Below are 20,746 nucleotides of genomic sequence, written 5' to 3' on the forward strand. Positions count from 1 at the left end.
ACATAGAATGCATACATTGCTCTAAAAATAATACCTCCTATTTGTTTCTGTGGAAACTACAAAGAGCACAATAACACTACTTGGCAAAGCAAGCTACAAAATGGCATTTTTGAAGATACTCACCACCATTAGCTATCTGTTTTCACCAGCAATGAACAAGACGCTATGCTGCACTCATAACAATCTGTGCCAGCAGTGATTTTAATGATATGTTACTGCATGTTATTCTTAATTAACCTATTTTACTTCCCACCCAAAATATTCATATTTACAATTCATTTTCTTTTTTTTTTTTTTCTTAGCAAGCTTCTTGGCCTCTTGTTCTTCACAGTACAGAATATGAAGATGCTTTGGCTACGCTCTGCATTATGGTTGCACCTATGGCTCCACACATTGCGTCAGAGATGTGGAAAGGTATTTATAGAACTGCTTTTTCTATTGCTGTCCAGAGACTGATGATCACTATATAGCAATTTAGCTTCCTCTGGGAAGTGGGAATGATAGACAGAAAAGCCTTTTTTTTTTCTTTTTTTTTTCTTTCCTCCTTATATTCATCACAGTTGTAAGCCTTGAGGTCTGAATCCCAAGTGGGCTAAATTGCATAATGCTACTATAGTTAAAACCTGTGAAATAAGGGATGTAGGTGCCAGAGTTCAACAGTTATTTTTAAGGTTTATTGGGAGAAGTTCCAAGGTGTTTGTGGGAAGATAGGAATATATTAATTAATAATATATTCTGTGTAAGGCTGGCCACAAACTGCTATGTGGTTTTGGACCTAATATTAGCTTTTAGATGCTGTTTTAACAGTTCTGTTTTTCACAGTCATGTTAGAACTTTGCTTTCAAATGTTTACAGAATAGAGCGATTAAATGGCTCATATTGCAGAGCTGCATGTGACAGTGAGCTATTATTAAATGCCAAAGAAAGGCTGCTTTTGTTGATAGTAGTATCATAGGGGCACAGACTGGAAACAACAGGACCCCTACTGGGTGGGGTTCTTATTTTGTTTTCATTTCCAGTATTTTTAAGATATTCAGAATAACCTAATTGCTCAGAGTGCCTAATTGTTCAGAATAGAGGGGGATCAGTCACAATTCACTTGGAAAATGCTACTTTTAGTCAATGTTGTCTTTCAACAGAAAGTACCATCTAGTTGAAATTACATTTAAATTGAAGTAATTGCTCTGATTTTATTTTCCACAATGTTTGAGATGGAGTCAGAAGTGATCTGGGTTAATTACCTAAACATGCAGTGCCGCGTGAACTGTGAAATTCAAATGCCTGTTAGGGATACTGAATGATCAAATATGTTTCACAGTATGACAGTAAATCACTCAGATATCTTAATTAGCATGATTTATTAAATGTTAAGCTTAATCTTGTTGATCGTTTTGACTGCAACAGAAGGGACTCTTTGTTTTTTTTGCTAAAATCATTGGAGAATGAGAATATTGAACACTTACTGGATTGCTCTCTGACTTAAGAATGAAAAGAATGTATAATAAAAATTAGGACTGTATTGTCCTCAGCTGCTGTCTGCAATTAAAAATGCAATTCTACTTGTGTGGTCCGAATACTGCATGTTATAATTCAGTGCACCTGGCAAAAAAAAAAGCAACATTTTTGGTGATTATTACCTGAGAAATATTATGACTGAACATGAGAAATACAGTCTTTTTTAGCAAGGTAATCATTACATTACATCAAAATTATTTATCAGTTTTATCAAGAGAATGTATGTACATTTAACTACTGTTCTTTGTAAGAGGGCAGTATTACTTAGAAATCACCAACATCTAGCATTTCTGTCCTGGGACTGGGATTGCTGGTGGAAAATCTCCGACCATGAAGGCTACTTCAACAAGTAATACCTCCTGTTTTGTTGTGTTGGCCCACAACCTCGGAGGCAGATATTGGTGGTATGGCTGGCAGCAGAGGCTGAACCTTCCCACCAATATCCCATTACATGTTGTTGCTGTGTGACAGATGGCAGCAGACGGGCAGTGACAGAATGATGTCTGACATGGAAGTGCAAGTGAATCAAAGGTGTGGATTTGAATTTCTCCACAAGGAAAAAATGGCATCCATTGACATTCACTGGCACTGACTGACCGTTTATGGAGACCAAACCATGGACGTGAGCACAGTGAGGCAGTCGGTGGTGCATTTCAGCAGTGTGACAGCGCCATGAAAGACGAGACGCATTCTGGATGGCCGTGCACAGCTGTCACACTGTGAAATGAGCAGTGTCTGAATCAGCTCATCCATGTGAATTGGTGGATTACGGCCAGGGAACTGTGTACAGAGCTGAACATTGGCTTCAATGCATTGGAAACATGGTGACAACACTGGAATGTCACAAAGTTTGCATCACGTGGGTGCCACAGATGCTCACACAGGAACAGAAAGAACACCATATGCAAGTTTGCCAGGACCTATGCAGCCTATATGAGGCTGAAGGTGACAATTTTCTGGATCACATCATTAGCAGAAATGAGACATGGTGTCACCACTTTGAGCCAGAGTCAGAACGGCAGTACATGGAGTGGTGACACGTGAATTCCTCATTGAAGAAAAAGTTCAAGATGCACCCCTCAGTGGGTAGTGCACTGTTTTTTGGGATAGGAAATTCTCCTGGATTTCCTGGAACCAGGACAAACCATCAGCTCTGACCACTACGTTACAACACTGACTAATCTCAAACTTTCTCTTTCAACCTTTCTCTTGCAACACGATGACACCAGGCCCCGTACCAGTTTGAAGACTGTGGAGGACATTGCCATTCTTGGCTGCACTGTCCTACCACACCCCCTGTACAGCCTGAATTTGGCACTTTCTGAATTCCATCTGTTCAGGCTGATGAAGAATGGGCTGCATGGGCAACATGCAGTTGATGCAGTCGTAGCAGCTGTGAAACAGTGGGTCACCTTCATGGCTCTTATTCATTGCTGGTGGAGATGCGTAGCTAATGGTGATGACTGTGCTGAAAAATACTGTTTTGTAGCTGAGAGTTTGCTCAATCAAATAATGCTTGTACCTGCTGTAGTTTCCCTGGAAATAAATGGCAGGTATTCCTTTTGGAGTGACCTACATATAGTTTATCCTCTTAGTTACCACAAAACTTCTCTAAATACAGTTGGATGTAACTGCAGATCAGTCAATCTAAAGGATTACCAACCAATGACAATATTAGGAAAATGTAAAAAGTAATTTTAAAGTGGTAATTAAAGATGCTTTGCTTGACATTTTAAATAATGACTAACTGGCATCAGTGAGGTACGCTGTTTTGATTATAATAATGTTATCCTTGTTTGTAAGAATTGCATCAGAGTTCATTTGAAATTTTAGCATTTTGATCCAGTTTGTTTTCTTTATTGGCTGGTTGATGAGCCTTGCAAACTCAACTTCAATTTGATATCCCAAGGACATCATGTAGCACTTAAGTTTTAAATATAATTAGAGTAGAATTAGGTAGATTCAAAATACAGCAACTCCTCTTCTGCATCTGAAGAGTTATTCTCCCATGGGATTCAGTTTAAACATGACCACCTTGTTTTCATGCATCAGGTTGCAGAAAGAGTTTGATCGTTTTTGTGAGCTGTTTGAAGCTTGAAATTCAATACTGGCAGCAAATATCTCTAGTTTGAAGGGAAGGGAAGAGCTGCTTGGATACGGTTTCATAAGTACCTCACTTTATAGCAGCCAGAAAGTTGTAACTGAGTGTTTTGATTTTGTGTGTGAAGTAGTTTTTTCTGCTGCTTAGAGAAGGACATTGTCAGTATTTTGGCGTGTCACCCTGATGGTGTTAATTGTACAGTGTATGCTGTGCTACAACTTATTAATGTCAAAGCTACCGTAGCCCCTCAGTGCGGGAAGAGTTCATCCGCCTGATAGCTTGGCAGTTCATGAACAGTAACAGGATGAGGAAATCTGTTTCCTTCCTGAAGCCGTGTATCTGAGGAATATACAGACACCATTTGAGTCAGGTTTTTTTTGTTTGTTTGTGGTAGTACAGTGTTTTGCTGCCCACACGAGGATATGAAACTGCTTATTGTGCGTTATTAAATTTTTATTAGTGACGGTGCATGAAAGACACATACTCATGATAAACCCATCTTAAGATATATTGAGATGAAACATAAATATTGGAAATTGTAATGGTATAATTGTCTTAGCAACATTAGAACTACCATTGCAGTTATTCTACCACAAGAGCCTGTGAAGAATGAAGTAAAAGCTAACAGTCCTTGGAAGGGACTGCAGAGGCCAGGAAGACACTAATCCAGATGATATCTCTACCAACTGCTAGAAGTTCCTGCTCTGAGCTACTTATAAGCTGAATCTGTTTGCCTGCTAGTGTGGTGGATTTTTACTTAGCGTAGATCCTTACTGTTTCAATTTTGCTAAATCCAAAGGTTATCAGCATTTGGGTAATGTGTCCTCATAGTCATCGTCTACTGTTGCTCTGGTCTTCTATCCCCTGTTAGAAAGTAAACTCCAATAGTGGTGTAGTTTCAGAAGCCTTAATTAATTTCCTTTTATCTCCCATAAAGACTTCCGTCCTCCTTGCCTTTTTTCTTTGTTAAGCTCTCAGTGCTGGCTGTTGTCCCTCACCACACCAGCCATTCCTCAGTCTGTTTCATAATCACGTCTTTTTCTCTTGCCTACATCATTTCATGTCAAACTATCTGCACCATTTCCAGAATTTAACAGATTCATTATGCCAATGTTTTTTTCCTGTAAGATTAGAAGTACTTTACTGTCCTACCTTGTCTTTATGATAGACAACTGCTTCCACTTCGCTCTTCTTAAATCTCTCCTTATTTTGCCAATCAGCTCCTTCACCCAAACAGCACCTCAGGGGAAGAATTATTTTAATGAAATATTAATGACTCACATCATGCTAATAAAACGTTGCCGTGAGCTTAGATGTTGTTAGACTTGTCCTCTCTCCTCTTCCTTTCAACTCACTCATTTACAGTAGCATAATATGCTGCAGTGTTAATGAAGGCTTCCGTCCAGTGAGTTACTGGCTGGGGAAAGCTTGGCTCAGTGTTAGCGTGCCAGTTAGTGAAAGTCCATTGACACATCCAATTGCAGGATCAGGGCTTTGGATTGAGCACAAGATCTGTCCCCAGAAATGGTGTACATGTAAGCTCTGTGGAAAGTGCACTCAGCTGGCATTTTGACCTGTGTTTGCAAGAGAAGGTAGAGCTGAAAAATCAAAACAAGACAATAAATAGGAAGCAAAATGCACACTGCTTCATAATATGCATTTCAGTAGGTGCTTTCCAGTACAAGAAGACAGTATCCCAAGTTTTTAATGTTTTTGCAGCAAGGGCCTGTGAAATTGTTAGTTCTTAAGATCTCAAATGGTGATTTTGTTTAATGTATCAGAATCAAGTGGAAGGGCAGGAAGAAATTCTGTCCAGGGCCTGCTCAGTGTGCCAGCAAATCTAAATTATGACAACAAACTTTCTGGTCCTGCGTGTTGCACTTTGAAAACGCCAAACAAATCATGACTGTATTTTCTGTGTCGTACAGCTTGCAAAATGTGAATTTAAGGCAGGAAGCCAAACAGGCAACCTAAGTAAAACCTTCATTTTGGTTTCCTGTCAAGCTGTTTTCTGAAACTAGTTCTGTTGACTTTTGCACTTTTTTTTTTTAATACGGGTGATCTCATAGCCCATTTTGTAGCAAGAAAACTAACCTAGAGATTGACACAGTGCTTAATCATGCTTTATCTGCTTCAGAATATGTGTTAATTATTTTTTATTAGTAAGTTTACAAGACAGCCTCCACAGGGATTAAACATGGGTTTCTGCCCATGTAGATGGGGATTCTCAACTTATATCAGAAAGTGGTTTTTAAAAAGCTAGAAGAATGCACTTCAACAGGAAAATAAGGAGTGGCCAGTATGCATGCTTCTGCCACGAGGCATGTGATCAGTTGGAAAGAAGTGAGCTCATCTGTATGTTCAAAAGCCAAAAGGGGAAGAATTTAGCAGCTGTCATCTTTAAAGTCAACGTGATAATGAATCACCAGTGTGAAGGGTGTTTTTTTTCTGTTTGATTTCTTATCTTTGGCTCTTTCAGTTTCTGAGCAACTGTTACAAGAGGGAAGAAACACACAAATCCAGATGCACTGAAGAGTTTAATCAGTTATTTACCTAAAAAGATTGCGGCTTCGTTGTTATTCTTAGGAAGCGTGCACATTCTGTGTCATTCTTGCTTGCTGTTAGACACAGCTCCCAGCAGTCCACCACACTCTCTTCTGAATGATTCAGAAAACAGCAAGATTGTGTCGCTTTACAGAAGCGCTTTGTCTGAGAAAGCACTGACAAGTATCTGGTGGATTTCATTCCGGAGGAAGTTGCCTTCTTTTTATGTTTGTGTTTGCTGTTATTCGCCCTATTAGTCTAAACAATCCAGCTAAATAAATTGGTGCATTATGCATGGTGTATGTTTCTGCTGCTGATGTCTGCTATTGTGCTGTGTTTTCTTTATCTTCTGGAGTTTCCTTAAACCAGATGAGTTGTCAGATACTCTTTGGTTGTTATGTTCTGCAATTCTGAAGGAAGCATATGCTCTAAAAAAAAAAAGCACAAAAAAAGCTTCAATCCTTATTCTTACTCATAATTTAAAAATCTACTGGCTTTGTAGGAAAGAATCACAACAGCTATCCTTGTCAGTACTGCATATTTGACAGCATTTTCAATGAAATCTTTTTATTTTGCCCAACAGTTGGAGTAGACAAATATAAATTCCACTCAGAAGCTTTAATTCAGTTAAACAATGTGGCTTCAAAATGAATTACAACTAATTCTACTGCAAATCAGGAATGAATCGTCTTGGAGTGCAAAGTCTGTTTAATAGAAAGAGATCATTTATAGCCATTTTAAGAGTATTTTTAAATAAAATCAAAGGGTAAATTATTTCAGCATGTACGTGAAATAAGAAAGAAAGCAAGCTCTGCAAGGTATACTTACATAAAACCTTTAATTTGTGAGCAAATAGATTATTTACATCTTGTGAGTAGATTGACTTGCAGCTGAAACTACCCAGCACATTGCAGGAAACCACCCAGCATATGACAGACGATAAAATATTAAGCCATAATTGTGCCTTATTTTGACTGAGTTCCTCAATTGGAAGGTTTTGTATGTTTCCCTGCTCGTTTTCTTAAATTAGGTTGATATTTCAGTTGAATTCTTCAAGTAGATTTTTAAAAAATACTAATTCTAATCTAAAATGTACCCCCAATGTTCATGTTAGAGTTGCTATACATAGTGTAAGGCAAATGTTTTCACAGCTGTGTATCTTTCTGTTTAAAATGTGCTGTATGCTCATCTAAACAGTGTTATTTCCTCCTGAAGGAACTTGCTTTCAAAGTAAACTTTGTTCTCATCCTATTTATCAAACAAATCCTAAAAATTGAATGATCTGATGATGATGATGTGGTTGAATGTGTTTCATTTTCCAGGTTTGGCGCATATAGAGAATAAACTTTGTACTCATCATAACTGGGGTGCTGATGTGCTGCATCAGTCCTGGCCCAAAGTAGACCCAGAATACCTTCAACCACCAGATGTAGTGGAGATGTCTGTTCTGGTAAGAGCTTTTCATTTATTTTCAGTTGGGTCAATTAATGCATTGTAAGAGAAGGTGACAAAATCCGTGCTCTTGTGGAAGTCAGTTCCCTATATTTATATGGCTCAGTGAAAGGTGAAATAGGGTGGAAGTTGCAATTAAGTTGTGCTGAGTAATTAAAACGGTTTCCTAAGTGAAAGGCACATAGTATGTTTGGAAGGAAGACAGTCTAAATACACATCTTTTTCAGTGACTGGATATTAGTATGTGGAGATTGGACAGACTGCGGGCAAGGCCAGTACAGCAGAAACCGTGACCAAAATACATACAGGTTTCTCCAAATTTTGTTCCCTGCCAGACCATCTAGAAATCTTAATTCTGTACAAAAATGTAAAATGAAGTGATATTTCTTGTGCTACCTGTAGTGCTGTGGTTGCCTAATGCAACCAATCACCAAGCTGGTTATTTTTGCCAAACTATGTTTTCTGTCTACCTCAAACAGAACTTATGGCAAATATCAACAAAGCACATTTCCAGGAATTAAGTTTAGGAAAAACAGGTAGTTTTGCTAACGTTAGAATTACATCCCAGATCCTACTAGAGCTCTAAAGCCTCCGAGGTTTATGGAAGGAGCTGGCAGTTCAGTAGAAGAGTTGACCTGTAACTACATTTAGCTAACCTGTAATTTCCCAAAATGTGTGTATGCTCACGCAATGTGGTTTACCATCTTTTTTTTCCTGTGTCTCCATCTAGTCAGTACTCAGAATGCCTGCAAGCATCATAAAGCTGTATTTTTACATGGAGTACAGTAGCAGCGAGTGCCACTGTAGGCCTTGGAGCATCTGTGGCACTTGGAGTCAGGTGGGTGGGATTAATGGGTAGCGTCTCAGCTGTTCTGTTAGCTGATTCTCAATCAGTTTGAATTCAGGTCCTCCATGCTCAGGCATTGATAGTCTGCAGCTACGTAGCAGCATCTTACAAACCAGCAGTGCTCCTTTCTTTTTCACTGCTCACCAGGGAAATCTTTCATATATCGTGCCAACATTCTCAGCATCAGTGCTTTAACATAAACATTTGTGTGTTTGTGTCTCTGGATATTCTGTACTTTGAATGAGATGTCTCCAGAAGAAGTGACATTCTGTCATTTAAAACTGCGTGCTCTGAATGTGTGTGTATGAGAAACAGAAACAATGCATTTTATTTGTTTTAACTGTTGTATTCTGTTGGCTCGTTTGGGTAAAAGAAGTAGGCTGTGCAGTTATTTGTGTTTAGCTGTTTTGCCTTTTTTATGAAGGAAAGAAGTTGGTCAGATTTAGGGGAAGCTGTGTTTCTGTAGGTTTCCTTAATCAAAAGTATCTTTGCAAACAGTTTCACGTCTTGCCAGTCCACTTGAACAGAATGGAAAATGCTGCTAAGAGCACTGATTTCTCTAATGTTCAATGTCATCCTTTGCAGTGGCCACAGAGTATGTCTGTTGGAGGAGATTTTCAGTTGTTGGCATCTTTTCCCAAACCAAAGACTCATGTGCTGTCTGGGTTAACAACAGACTTCAGGCTAATGTTCATTGTCATTTTTCTGCTTTTTATTTTATTTTATTTTGCAAGTGGTATGTAGTTTTCAAATACCAGTAAAAGAGTCGTATATCCACCAAATCTTCACTTAGATATAATTACATTGCTCAAGATTAAAATAAACCTTCGCCTTCCAGTGCAGCTAGGAAACACCTTAAATTTCAGTTTCAATTTAGGATGAAGCTATGTATGAGAAATTGTGTAATTGTAGGAACTTCTTTGCAGTTGTGTTTAAAGCAAATGTTTTAAAATAGATTTTTGAAGTAAAAACTGCAACAAAGCACAAAGAAAATTCTGACCTGAATGCTTTCAGGGCTGTACAACTGAGCATAAGAAAGCCTAAACATTACTAATATTTTTCTGCTTACACTGAAACTTCCTTCTCAAAAACAGAAAATGGAAACATAAAAATAAATTTTGCTTTAAGCAATAATTGTGAAAATTACTTTTGTTTCTTGTCCTCATTGACTTTGTCAAAGCTATAGCCTCGTGTAGAAGTCCTCTAATAAGGGAATGATCAACTTCTGTATGCTCAATTCATGGAAGATTTTGATGTGTGTAAACACCTTTCCTAGGCCTGAGGAAATAAGTGAATGGAAGAGGAGAGAGACAAGTTTCTGTTGACTGAGAATGTTTCTTAAAAATAATGACTGTGGGAGCGCCTGGTTTGCTACATTAAGAGTGAGGTAACGGGCCATACAGAAAAGCAGTGACAAACCATTATAAATGTGAATATTTTACAGTCATGTGACCACTGCAGGCTTTTGTATGGCTGTAAAAATAAACTGCCTTCTTTAAAACAAGAAAGTCAAAGTACGGAGGAACTGGTTTGTTGCAAAGAGCCAGTGTCTCTTCACAAGGCTGCACAGTCAAGCTGAGTCTTTGGGCCACAACCCTATTCTTCTCAAGACCTCAAACTGCCTCAGGCTGCCAGCAATTTGCCTGCTGAGACATGGTTTTATTTCTCTTGACACAAGATACTTCATTATTTCCTGTCTGTGCTGGAGTTATGTCTTTCCATATTTAACCCAAGGCAGCAAAATGAACCAACTCTCTGCACCCTTGACTGATGCAATATAGATTGCGTACAAGAATGACATTTAAACTTCTCTTAATGGAGATGCATGTGTACTTGTTGATCTAAATACTATCTTGAAGTTGAATAATTTTCGTTAGCCTGCACTTACATTACATCCTAACATATATTGTTAACGCTGTGAAAAATCTGACCCGAGTGTGGAGTCGCAGCATTTCATCTTGTCAGCACACTTGTAACACGTTCCTCACGTTGTGCAGGTGGTGCAGAACTGTCAACAGCTGCAGTCTTAAAACTACTTTTTTGAAAACATAAGCTAAGTTTGCCTCATTGTACTGCTTCCTACTGAGGAAGGCCTACAACTGTATAGATACTTTCCTTTTTACTTCTCCAAAGATTGTGAATAAATGGGGCTGCTCTAAAAAAACTCAAAAAAGCAGAAGGGAAATCAGCAGCTTCCTTTCTCAGCAGAAGAAAGGACTCAGCCTCATTTGAGGTTGCATTTTTCTGTGAAAGTTTTTCAGAGAAATAAGACTGCTTAGCACCCTCATTTTTTGAGCAGGCACTTTTACCCAAAGTTAAGGGATACGCTGCTGATCTAGTGAGATGCAGAGAGCCAGACATGTTTGTCCTGAGGAGAATCTAACGCCTCAACTAAAAGAGTATATGAATAGGGTGCTTGTTACAGCGTGTGATCAAACCTGCAAACAAGTTTTTAGGAACACTGTTGATATATTTGACTCTGCACTACGATAGCTATATTATAATGAAAACCATTCTGCAAATATGTGCTGAAATCAGAACCAGTCTGCTGTTTGATGCAATTCACAGTGCCATGTGTGGGAAGGTGTGGGCAGATACTGTGGGAAGGCACACACAGACAGGCTGCTCAGGCTCCTCAACATTTCTGGGAAAACACAACTGCTAGGAGTCATTTATTTGCTAAGTTCACCTAACCCAGTTGTCTTGTCTCTTGAGAACAGCACCAGCTAGGCTAGTTGTGCCAATTTTCCCCCTGCTAGCATCTGTCCACTGGAACACAACAGTGTGCATCATGGACAAAATGACTGACATGTAACTGACCAGGCTTAGTTTTTAACAACAGGCTGTGTGACCTGTACAGCAGTAAGCCCACAGGCTTGCCTCATCTTCTCACTGAAGCTGTACCAGGTTTGACTTTTACCATTTTCTTTTTTCTTGTGGAATATTTTTCTTCTCTGAAGCGTCAAGTCAAAAGGAACTACTTGTGTGTTTTTGTCGTGGTAGCTCTAAAAGTGAAATGCTCTTGTTTTTCACAGGATTTGTTTCTCAGAAGGTACCAAAGGCAAAGCTTAACAGACAGTCACACTTTTATGATAGCAAGTTACGGATGCAGGAAAGAATAGTTGAAGGTCTACTTACATTATCACTGCAAATCAATGTCAAGGCTAGTCAAAAAACAGAAATGACTCATCCCAGCTGCATTTGAGGCTTCATCTTGCTCCTTAAAAGGCTTTCTCATCTTCCTCTCTCAAAGAACTGCACAGATTGTTTAGTGTTAAATAAAATACAGATCAGGTAACTGAAGCAGGTCTCTCCCATTGGTGGTATGTTGCATCCACTAATCCTGGATATAAAAAAAAACAAACAAACAATGAGCTGTGTGCATTTTTATGTCCAAGATGTATGAAACAAAACATAACTACTTTCAGGTGATTGAAAAATAGTTACAGTGATGTCCAGCTGGCAAAGATCTGCAGTATCTGCAGGAGATTCTCAAGCAAGAGAGTAATTTGATTGAACTGGATTAAAAATTTCACATTATTTAATATGCTAAAATGGAAGATTCGTGTTATTTACACTGATCCATAGAAGGTACTTCATATACACCTGAAAGCTTTTTTAATTGTGAATTTTATGTTATCTCCAGAAAAGGTACTCAGTAGGACTCAGTGGACCACATACATTATGTGGTCTGAATGGATGACAGAAAGTAATCATGAGATCACATTTTGCATTGAGATGATTCCTACTGAAGGCCTTACTCAGTTGTACTTAAGTGGTTCTGCCTCGCTGGTGCAAAGCTAGTGTGGGAATTGCTCTGAAAACAGCCAGACACAGGAAAGCATTACCTTAAGAAGGGTTGTCATCTTTGTGGTTGGGTTGGCTTAATGAGTCATGCTTTTAGTAAGAATACAGTATTACAATGAGCTAAAGCCTTTTTTTTAATTTTTTTTTAATTTTTTTAGTGAGTTATGAAGAATCCTTTGGATATATCTTTTCAGCCACAAATATTTTTAATATATCTTGCACTTGAATAGAAGGAATTACTTAGCTGTAGAGAATCCCAGCTGTTCTGTTCGCTGTCTGTTCAGCCTGTGCAACTATCTTGTTTTCAAGCTTAAAAGATCACCACATTACATAGTCACTCAATGCTTGCTATCTTCGAAAAATTACACTTCCTGTGTCTACTTCTTAAATTTTGCTTGAGTATCCTGAGTCAAATTTTTATTCTCTTATGCTATTCTCGAGGGCCAGGAAGTACGAAAAAATTTATCCTCTGCTTAGAAAGTTTCGTACTGAGGCAAAAGACAGCTTGATCCACTTTTTTCACCACACATAATGAGATGGATTGCATTCAGGAGATGAAAGTGTATAAATCAGCCTGGTAACTTCTGTCTTTTCTTGTTCTCATGTTTGTGTTTTCCAGATCAATAACAAAGCCTGCGGCAAAGTTTTTGTGCCTCAGCAAGCAGCCCGCAATGCTGAAGAAGTCCATGCGATAGTTCTTCAAAGTGAACTTGGAGCCAAGCATCTCCAGGGACGAACCATTAAAAAGGCCTTTCTGTCTCCAAGAACTGCCCTTATCAACTTCTTAGTGCAAGAGTAAGACTTTGCTGGGCTATGAAAGAGAACTGGAATCTTTCAGGATGAAAGCAATTCAAAGTACCAATGATGGCTATTTAAATCTCATATAACAGTGGGGGAAAAATGTGAACAAAATTAGGTTGCTGCTGAATATTCATTTCAATAGGAGGAATGTACAGAATTAAAGTTTCGTATCAAGTCATGGTAAGATGCTATTTGTCCATATTCTCTGGGTGAATGAGAAGGAAATAATAAGTAAGTAATTGTAATAGAATGTAAGTGTTGTAAAGCACGTGGGGTTTAGGTCAACTAAATAGGAATCTATCCTATTTGAAATTTGGCTTGGACAAATGCAGAGGCATGATTCCAGAACTAAACAGCTGCCATGAGTGTGTGCTACACCAAATGCTAGGTGTCAGGCCATCTTTGCTCCACCTATCTCACATTTAGATAACCTACCATTAATCAGCACTTTTCGTAACAACATTTTCTTATAACTTAGTGTAAATTAGCACTGGCTAACAGCTTTATTCATAATAAATAGCCAAAATGGAGTGATTTGATCTATTTCACATGCATTTCAGAGGCAAGCCAAGAAAACAGTCAGATGATTTAGCTGAGCCCTGCCTTAGCCAGGATCCTCCTTACTTGCTGGCATATTTTTGTTGGTTCAAACATGAGAGAGTCAAATTTCACAAAGTGCCGACAATTGTTTCTGCACAGACCAAATGAAGTGACTTCCCATTCATGAGCCATCCCAGAGACTTTGGGGGCAGCTGAGAAAGAGACAAGGCAACTACGTACAGGCAGCTGCTGTGCTTTTTGATTCCACCCTTAGTTGTCCTAGTGCCTAGATCGTAAAACTTCAAATAACATTTGTTGGTTTGGTTTTTTGTTCATTTGCTTTATTTCTGAGGGGTTCTTTAAGTAGAACTAGCAGACACATTTCGAAAAATCAGATGTCTGTAAAACACAAAGCTTTTTTCATGCCTCATTCCAGCCATATTATTTGCGCACTGCATTACTGTTACATCCATGTGGAAATGCTTACTGTCTTTAGCAAGTGCTTGAAAAAGGTTTTCAAAAGAGACATTACAGGCTTCTCTGTGTGAGCTCGCCTCTTCTTTAACAACTATTAAGATCAGCCCTTTATGAGCCCTTCTAACAGTTAAGACAAGGAGCTAGTCAAATAGAGAGGTCTGTTAACCCTCCGGTCCAACAGCCATCCCGTGTGTCAGACTAAACGAAAACCAACAAAGATCTCCCACTGAACAATACTGAAGTCTAATGGATCCTGAGCAAGTAAGATCAAGATAGATTCTTGGAAGTGTCAGCGCTAAGGAATGCCAGAAATTAATTTGGTTTTATGCATTTTGGTAGCAAAGATCTAGCTACGTAATGGAGATTTCAGGCTCAGTGAGCAGAGTAGGCGCTACGCTTTCCTAAACGTGCAACAAAACTTTTCTGACTTCTGCTTCCTTCTGGACCACACTGCTGCACATTTTCTCTTCAGCAGTCCTTTGACGCAAGAATGACTAAGAAATAGAATATTTGTAATGAAGATACAGTCTTTGCAGTTTTAAGACTCCCTAAATCTTAGCCACAAAGGAATGCATTCAGACATTTAAACACAGGCCTTTAGTTGGAGTTAAAATAATTTGAATTCCAATGTCTGCCTGACATATATGTTGTTATAAATTGATAAAACTCCTGTTCAGAAGTCCCTGAAAGCCTGTGAAAGGGATCTTTTAAAGTAAAATTTGTAGCCCAAGCACATTCCTGCCTTTTCCGTATAAAAGTTTAACGCTCCCTATGGAACCATTCAAACAGATTTTCTTTGGGGAAAGGTGACATGTTTGGTGTAAAAAAAACCCCACCTTGTAATATTTTCAAGGATGAAGAAAGATGTTGTAAGCCCAGCAGCCCTATGATGCCTTTAAACAAAAGCTGCAGTCACTGCAGGGCTGAGCAGCAGACCACAATGTTTACTGCTGTTAGTACTGGTTATGTTTGCTCTTGCAGGAGGAAGAAGTAGAATCGTAGATTTCACTTTGATCCAGGCAGAAAGAAAAATGTGGAATGGACTCTCGACACTAAGGAAGGAAAAGTAACAAACAGCGTTGGCACTAGAAGTGTACGGTCAGAAGTCACACCAGTGTGTTTACAGTAAGGTGAAATTCAGTGAGGCCCAGAGGATACAACAAGGTTTTGAAAAAGGGAATGTGAGAGATGATGTGGAAAGTCTGACAGAGCCTAATCCCCCAGTGAGTGTGTGTTTGAAGGATGGCAGAGGTGCCAGCTGCAGAGCTTTGTGGTTGTCCTGACACCTGCTGAAATTTTTCATGATGTTGACCTGATCTGAAGCACGACTGCCATTTGTCTTACGATAATTGGGACTTACAAGTTTGTTCTGTGCCTAGATTGGACTGTTACAGGCTGTGAGCTGTTGTTAACCCTCTTCAAAATAATTTACACAGATGCCTGCCATTTATTTAACAGTTGTTACTTGTGTTATGGTACAGATGTATCTGCGTGCTGAAGGCAATGTAAAACATTGTCACAGATTGTGCACACCTGAAGAGTTCTGTGGCAAGCAGGATGGGAGTTTTAAATCTAAGAGGGGATGTTTGAGAAGCAAAAAGGGAAGGTGCTGGTGTCAGTCAGTCCAATTGCACAGTGCTAATCCCACACGTTAAAATGGATAGGGTGCTGCTGTTATTCCATGAAGAGATGAGCCAAGGGAGATGTGAGAGACTTGCTAAACCCAGTGGGATGGGCCCAGCACAAACTGCTCCAGGAAAGCCAAGGAACAGGTCCGTTACATGGAAGATGTATTTTCTGCACCGTGTCACTCGCTTCCTACCCCAAAACCATGATAGGACAGTGCAATGTATTGGGTGACATCACAGCCCAGATAAATGTGCTCTTAAGCATGAGTGTTCGTAGCTCTCTGTGGTGACTGAGATGATATTTGTGCACCAGTGCTGCTTTGCAATGTGGTAGTAGGGCTTTTTCTGTCACATTAAAGATCAGTGCTGCAGCTGAAGACACTGTAGCCAGGGTGCCCTACCTGTGCTCCACACAAAAGGCTCTGCGGGGGCATTGCTGAACAAGCGTTTCTTTTTTCCATGCCCATCAGCAGAGTCCAAAAACAGAGGTTTGACGGAAAGAATGAAATCCATTATCTGTCTCTGATTTACCAGATTAAAGTAATGCCTCACAACCAGCATCTAGCTTTTACTAATCTGACTTCGTAAAGCCTGTTCGTTTCTTCTGGGGGCAAAAATTCTACAGATAATGTAGGTCGTGCAGTCTCTCTTCTTTGTCTGCCTTTGGTTAGTGTGAAGCCTCACAGACTATTCCTCTGCTCTAAGCTTTTTGCAATTGACATGAACTAGAAAGAATGTTAGCACTTTGCTGGTTGTTCTTTCCTTGGGAAATCTGCAATTTATAGGGCTTTTCTAAAAGCCTTGCTGTAAGCAAGGAAGGGGAGAGAAATCACAGGCGTTTTTTTCTGTTTTGCAATACTTCTTACAGTTTATAGAAAGGGTGTTGGCTTAATAGTTATATATTTACTGAATTTTCACAGCGCACACACTGTTTTGCTGGATGCTTTTTCTGCTCCACTTTTTTTTTTTAGTCCCCCCCCTCCCTATTATGATCTGAGCTAATTTTGTATCAGAGCACTGCACTGTAAGAGAAATGCTGGATGTGAAGGCAGATACGCCAGCAGAATCCAAATGGTGACTGCATCCATGACACGAGGAGGAAAGGTGGGATTTTTTCCCTTTTCCTGAATGAACTGACCTACTGGTACCATAAAGCATTTCACAGTTCACCGAGCCCACCTGTCCCAGGAGGCCCCAAGTCACACAAAGCATTTTCTTGCAGCTCTTTCCTCATTCAAGTAAGCGCTAGGCAGGGCAAATTTGTTCTGGGCAAGTGCAGGTCTGGTTTTGGCCCTGGGGAGCTGCTCACCAGCACCATCTTCCTTATAAAATTAGCTCCAGTTCTCTGTGTGTCAGAGTGTTTCAACAGCTGAAAGCAAACATTTTCCTGGGATTATGAAGTGTTGGTGTCCAATTCTGAGTATTTTTGCCTCTGTGTTGCAAAGTTACTGAGAGAAATCCTGCTGGCTTTCCTTGTATGTACAAGCCTCTGCGTTGTCCATGAGAGCTTGCAGACAAGTGAGCTCTTGTAGATGTTGTCAGCTGAGTGTTGCTCACACCTGTGAGAGATTTTGATCACAGGAATCTGACACCTTGTGATATTGAACATGGGGGTCTTTTCCTTTGGTGCTCATCTGCCTGCACCATGCCAATTTGCATTCCATTTTAGACTATCTAATCGTTCGCTCAGCAAAGGAATATATAAATAGAAAAAGCTGGAGTAGAATCTATTGAATATTCACATTCTTTATGCTTGTGCTTGTGATGCAGCCTGGGACATTTGGGATGTAACAGTGCTTTTAAGAGCCTCATCTTCAATGAAAATTCTCAACAGAATCTATATAGTTACACGGACAGAAATGCATGCCTTCGTGCTCGCTCCCTTGAATTGTGCAAGTCTTAATTTTGCATGCATGTGGTGCTAATCAGATGCAAACTTGGACCTTCACACCTTGTGTCCTGCTGAAGCTTACCAGAGGCTCTGTAGCTACACCCTCTGGGCTGGGCGCAAGAGAAGAGCCTACAGTCACGCCTAGGGCTCTGAACTTCCTTATCTGTGAGCAGCTGCTTGCATGTGCCAGAAGCGAGCATGAAAGGTCCAAGGTTCTCTCAAGACATCCACCTTCCGCTGCCAGAAGAAACACAGGCTGCTGAGCAATGGCAGTTTCTCTCCAGCCACTCAGCGTGGTGCCAGCAGGGTGCTGAATACATACAGTTGGAACAGCTGTAGGGGATCCAAGGCGCACTGCTTTGGAATAATAAACACAGGACAAATAACCAAGGCAGAAAATAGAGCGATTTAGTAACAGCAGCATGACATCGCTGGCACTGCTGGCCTGGTTTTGTTCCGGAAGAAAATTAAGAGAACTGGTGTAACAGGAAATTATTTTCTGCTACAAAGGGAAATCAATTGTTTTCAAATACTCGGCAGTAATAATTAGCAAATCTTACTAATTGCTGCAAAATAAGAAAACAAGCATGCATTGCTAGGCTGGCTAAGCCAAGAAAGTACTTTGAAAAAATTGTAGAAGCTTTCAGAAGTGAATATTTTTCTTAAGTACGTCTCCATCCCTGGAGATCCACGTGGCTGGATGAAATAGCAAGGGTGCAATAAAAAGATGTTCTTCCCAATTTTCCCATGTGAAAGAGTATTCAAAAACATCTGTTAGTCAGAGGGATCCTTCTAGGACACGCACGGAAGAGCGGGTGGATGCACTGGCTGTATCCACTCAGCCCTGCAAAGCCACACTCAGCTGATGACTAATGGCAGGATGTCGTCGGCGTGTGGTGCTCCTCCAGCCTGGGATTACTAAAGGCCATGCATGCATGTTGAGCAGGTCACCATGCTGTTTGTGTTAGTGCGCTGATAAAGAGCAGGGAAATGGAGCTAGAAACGTCTCCAGATGAGTTTTTGTTCCGATGGAAGGCTATTTTTAGTAGAGAACAGAAAAAAAAAAACCAAATTGTCTCATGTTTGTTAAGTAGGTGTAAGGAAGAAGAAAACCAACAAAGCCACCTATGGTATGTAGGTATAACTCCGAAGCCACCAAAAGCAAGCTTTTGGCCTGCTGGGCTGAGGGAAAACGGAGACAACATGCACACCCTGTGCTCGTGGTATCTGCTTTATCTGCTTCTGCCAGGGCTCCTGATGGGTTCTCAGTGATTTCCCAGCTCTACTCTAGCTGCTTGAAGTATTTTTACAGCCCCAGAAAGCTGTCCCTAGGCTGCCGCTGGCTCTTCTGTGCCATTAGTGCTAATTAAATGGCTCTTAGTGTAATTTACTGCAGAGAGCATGCCCTGTAAACAGGCGGTTGTAGTTTAAAGGAAGCAAAAAATCAGTTGGGCCCTGTTCTTGCCCTTGTTCTGGGCTCAGGATGCACACACTCAGGTGGGCCACAGCCTCCTCATCTTCCCCTTGGGCTTGGCTGGGGCAGGGGCAAGGAGCCTGGCAGAGGACAGCTTTGTCCCTGTGGTGTGATTTCTCCTTTTTCTGCCACAGGCATTTTCCTCATTCAGCAGCTGGGCTACATGTGACACAGCAGGACACAGCTCCAGAGGGTGGCTGCTCAGGCAGGGCACCTCAACAGCCCTAAATTTTACCTGCCCTGGAGTTTAGCCCTGTGTCTATGGAGAAGCACTGCTCACCCCACAGCAGCAGCTTGTCATGAAGGGCCCCGCACCAGGCCATGGGGTTCCGGGGTTGGCATGGCCCTTCCTGCCCTGAGCTCCTTGGGGGTTAAATTTGGAGGGAAGCAAGAAGAGGCAGGCAGGGCAGGCCTCCCAGAGGAATGCAGAGGCCCCTGGGGCAGCTGTGAGGGGGAACAACATCTCCAAAATGATGCATTCCAGCAGAGTTTTCAAAAGGTGGAGGCTGAGGTATGGGCTCTCCATGCTGACAAAGTTCCTGGCAGCGGCCTTCCTGCCCCACAGTCTTCTGGCCTTAGCTCCCCTGCTGCCACCAGCTCCTTCCACCCCCACCACACATACCCTGGAGGAGCCTAAGGCTTTCCATGGAAGAAGAAAGAAAAAAAAAAAAAGAAAAAGAAAAAAAATACCTGTTTTCTCTCTAGAAAAGGGTACACTGCCATATTGAAACGCACAGTGCTTCTATTGCTACTAAGGCTCGAGACATACTTGCCCATCAGCCCTCAGTGTTGTCCTTCCACACCTGATCCAAGGTCATCCACTGCAGGGAGCCCCAGACCCAGTGCTAGTAAGCCAACAGCCTCATTCTTTGTGAGGGATAAAGCTGGCTGCACCACTGCAAGGAGAGGGAAGCAACTCATCTGCTGCACAGAAAGACTCCACTGGGATCAGTGCTGTGTTTCAGCCTGAGCCATTCTCCCAGGGCATCTTCCCGACAAATCTGCCTGCCTTCATGCTGTGTGTTCAGGCAGAGGGTGGCTGTGCTGCAGTGGTCTGCATTGTACACCACGAGCAAATACACTGCAATCCATAAGCCTAGCCCATGGGAACTAACGTGGAATAGATGAGCACTTGCTTTTCTTCCAGGGACTGTATTTATAATAGTCAATTCAAGTAAGCACACACATTTTGGCCTTGTAGCATGACATCAGTTGCGAGCCCCTTCATTCCTAAATAGGCACGGGCTGCAAAGCTCACAAGAACTATGACAAATTGGGCTGGTACCTAATTGCAGCATCAGGGTGTGTGAGGCAGTGCAGCATTAAACCTCCATTCTAATAGAAAGTTCAAGTTAATCATCTGTTCGCTTAGGAGTATCCCTAGCCTAAAACCCACTGAGAATAAACATGAGCACAGAACATGAGCGGTACCTTGCTGCTTTACACTCACCGAAACCACGGCATGTCAGACCCCAAAACAAATGCCTCTAAGTTGCTTGGCTGTGATTCCTGTCCGCAGGAGCTCATAATCACAGCGCGTGCTCATGCGTACAGAGTTTGGAGCGAGGCCAAGTGCAGCTTCATCGTTCAGTGTCTGAACGTCTTCAGCAGGGTTTTGCCTGCTGTCTGCATGCATTGTTCTTCCCACAGCTGATTTTATCCTTTGGCA

At 40.9% G+C, this 20,746-nt stretch overlaps 1 protein-coding gene across 1 annotated transcript in view; it reads left to right on the forward strand.

The window, feature by feature from the left end:
• LARS2 (leucyl-tRNA synthetase 2, mitochondrial) overlaps positions 1-13,065 on the forward strand; it is a gene marked incomplete at both ends in the record, with an annotated part of 78,149 nt that extends 65,084 nt beyond the window's left edge. Inside the window, 3 exons of the mRNA XM_079538594.1 lie at positions 303-414; positions 7,483-7,610; positions 12,886-13,065. Coding sequence (XP_079394720.1) covers positions 303-414; positions 7,483-7,610; positions 12,886-13,065 — 420 coding nt within the window. The remainder of the gene's footprint in view (positions 1-302; positions 415-7,482; positions 7,611-12,885) is intronic.
• Between the last annotated feature and the right edge of the window lie 7,681 nt (positions 13,066-20,746).

This window comes from Tetrao urogallus (genome assembly GCF_951394365.1).
Source record: "Tetrao urogallus genome assembly, chromosome: 7".
Lineage (NCBI taxonomy): Eukaryota > Metazoa > Chordata > Aves > Galliformes > Phasianidae > Tetrao > Tetrao urogallus.